General features: G+C 40.6%; 1 protein-coding gene across 1 annotated transcript in view; it reads right to left on the reverse strand.

Annotated features, from left to right (window-relative positions):
- The window catches only part of shtn3 (shootin 3), a 43,520-nt gene extending 41,977 nt beyond the window's left edge, over positions 1 to 1,543 (reverse strand). The window contains exon 1 of the mRNA XM_034093291.2: positions 1,334 to 1,543. Coding sequence (XP_033949182.1) covers positions 1,334 to 1,396 — 63 coding nt within the window. The 5' untranslated portion in view covers positions 1,397 to 1,543. The remainder of the gene's footprint in view (positions 1 to 1,333) is intronic.
- Between the last annotated feature and the right edge of the window lie 1,119 nt (positions 1,544 to 2,662).

Raw genomic sequence — 2,662 nt, forward strand, 5'->3', positions numbered from 1 at the left:
GGTTTCATCGTGTAGGCTTTTGGGTCAATTAACGCAAAACCAAAGATTATTTTCATGTTTATTCTCTAACATATCAGTTTCTTTAGTGACTTCTTGCTTATTTTGTCTGACAAACATAATAAAATCCTCAAACTGGACACATATTTCCGCTTTTTAGCCAGTAAATTGACTTGATACTCAACTATAAAGCGATTAATCAACCACCTTGTCAGTACTTTTGTATATATGTTAGCTTAATTTGTATATAGCCTACTGCTAGTTCATAAGAGATGAATTACAAACATGTCAACAAGCTCTCATGAACGTTAGCATCCCAAGGGCTCCCTCAAGAAAAAAATCAATGGGACTTTTCCATTAGATTTTGGATAAGAAACAGTCCCTCACGAGGACACAGGAAGTGCTAAAATGCTGACTCATTTCCAGGTTTAGGACTCATTCCTGCTCCACCATGCCTCAAGAAGAACCACGTGATCCATTCCGCTTTATATAGGTCAACTACATTAGCAAGGCATTAACACACCTATAGGGTTGGGGGATCAATTCCCAGTAAATAGGTAGCTTTATTTGGACACTTCTATAGGGTAGGTGTGTCGCAAAATGAATGTAGGTCAATGTGGAAAGCAAGGCATTATCACACACTGTAATGGTTTAGCTCTCAGTTTAACTCCAATAATTGCGCGAGTCATTGTTACTGAATGGGTTTCCTTGTAAGTCAAAGGGTGGAGCTAATGGCTAAGCTACTATAACACAATTCCTTTGGTGATTCATTAAGCAAGGCATCATCCCCAGTGGGAGTTGGGGGGTCAATTTCCACTATATTCTTACTGATTTTAGGGTAAAATACTACATGAAATGCTAGATTAGAGGCAAGTGATGAATAGAATAATTATGTTTTTCTTGTTTTATTCTACTGAGATGTTCAAACCTGAGGCTACTTCTCATTATTAGCGGAATACAATCAGACATTTAACCCAGAATTCAGACTGACAGGCACATTTCTCTCTAAAACCACCCAAATCCATTTAGAAATCATGACACGTTGCCATGACACCGCCTTTAAGATCCCCGGGATGAATATAAAGCGAGATCCTTCCTCTCTGCTTGAATGTCGAGAGGAGATTTAGGGAGGGGTCCGGCTCTTTCATGTCTACAAAAAACCTCCAGGAGAAGCCGGCCGGCGAATCACACCGGCTGATATCACCGTGAAAGAATTCCTTTTTTAGCCGGGAACACGTGCACTAATATTCGGACACATTCATAATGCTTTGTATGCAGAATACATCGCATATAGAGAGACAAATTATCTCTTTCTTAATGTTTTGTATCGGCTTACCTCCGTGTGTGTGTGCGGCTCCTCGCACCCCTCCATCTGCGCGGATGAAGAGCAGGGAAGCATTTTCAGGAAAAGATCAAATTGATTATTATGATGGTCCTTCTTTATACCCAGGCGACGTTATTCAGGTTTATTCTAGCAGCACATGACAGGATCCGAGCCCATTATCCTTTATTTCTCTGCCAAGCACATGGGATGGAGAGCTCGGTGTTTCTGATCCTCCTCCTCCTCTCTGACAGCATCATCTGGTCCCTGAGCCCCTCCTCCTATTCCTATTCCTCCTCTTCTCCCAGTTCTGCAGGCGGACTAAACCATTGTGCAAAGCGAGATCTCATAAAGACACGTTCTGCAAGCTAATTATGTTAGATTTGATTTATGTTTGAATGTATTTCCTCTTGCACATCTTCAATTAAGCCCTCAACTAAAATGTCCCTAATTGGGATCAATAAAGTATCTATCTATCTATCTATCTATCTATCTATCTATCTATCTATCTATCTATCTATCTATCTATCTATCTATCTATCTATCCATCTATCTAATATTAGACCGCGGTGAAGTTAGTTTCAGGTTGGATGAGCGTCAATTTTCTCGCTCAATCATTTCCGCGAAACGAGGCTTTCACTTAGGGACCATCAACAAATGACTTTTCAATGACACAAGAACAATGTTCGTTTTAATACATCGACAGCTTCCCGATCGTGTGAATGTGAAACAAATCCACTCTAGAGCATACATCATGTATTTTGTCTTTTAATGTTGATTTTATTATCTTTACTTTTGAATGACTGTTTTTAAATGCCATTTTCTTAATGTGTTACATTTTTGTAAAGCACTTTGAATTGCCTTGTGTTGAAAGGTGCTATATAAACAGGGTCGGCGTCATAGGGGGTCATTCGCGGGCCATGCCCCCCCAAATGAGTCACTGTGCCCCCCCCCCCCAACGCAGGGTGGGCAAGACTTGCCACTTTGCCGTTTTTTAAATCATATAAGTGAAAACGTTTCCACTAAAGGTTTTTTGTGTGAAATACATCAGAAATAAAGAATACAAATATAAAGCACATCCTGAGGTGTGCTCACTGCTGCTCTCTGATTGGTGTGTTGCTTGACCAATGACCCCCGACCTTTGTTTTGTTATCATTACGTGGCTGTGTGTTTAGATGAAAGCCGGTGGCGATCTGTTCATCTGTTACACTGATCATACAGTAAAGCCATCGAAAATAATACGATATACAGTACAGTACAAGTAGCCTACTTCTGGGTCTCTGTGTTTCATTCAAGCTCGGCTCTGTGTGTGTGTGTGTGTGTGTGTGTGTGTGTGTGTGTGTG

This window comes from Pseudochaenichthys georgianus, chromosome 10 (genome assembly GCF_902827115.2).
Source record: "Pseudochaenichthys georgianus chromosome 10, fPseGeo1.2, whole genome shotgun sequence".
Classification (NCBI taxonomy): domain Eukaryota; kingdom Metazoa; phylum Chordata; class Actinopteri; order Perciformes; family Channichthyidae; genus Pseudochaenichthys; species Pseudochaenichthys georgianus.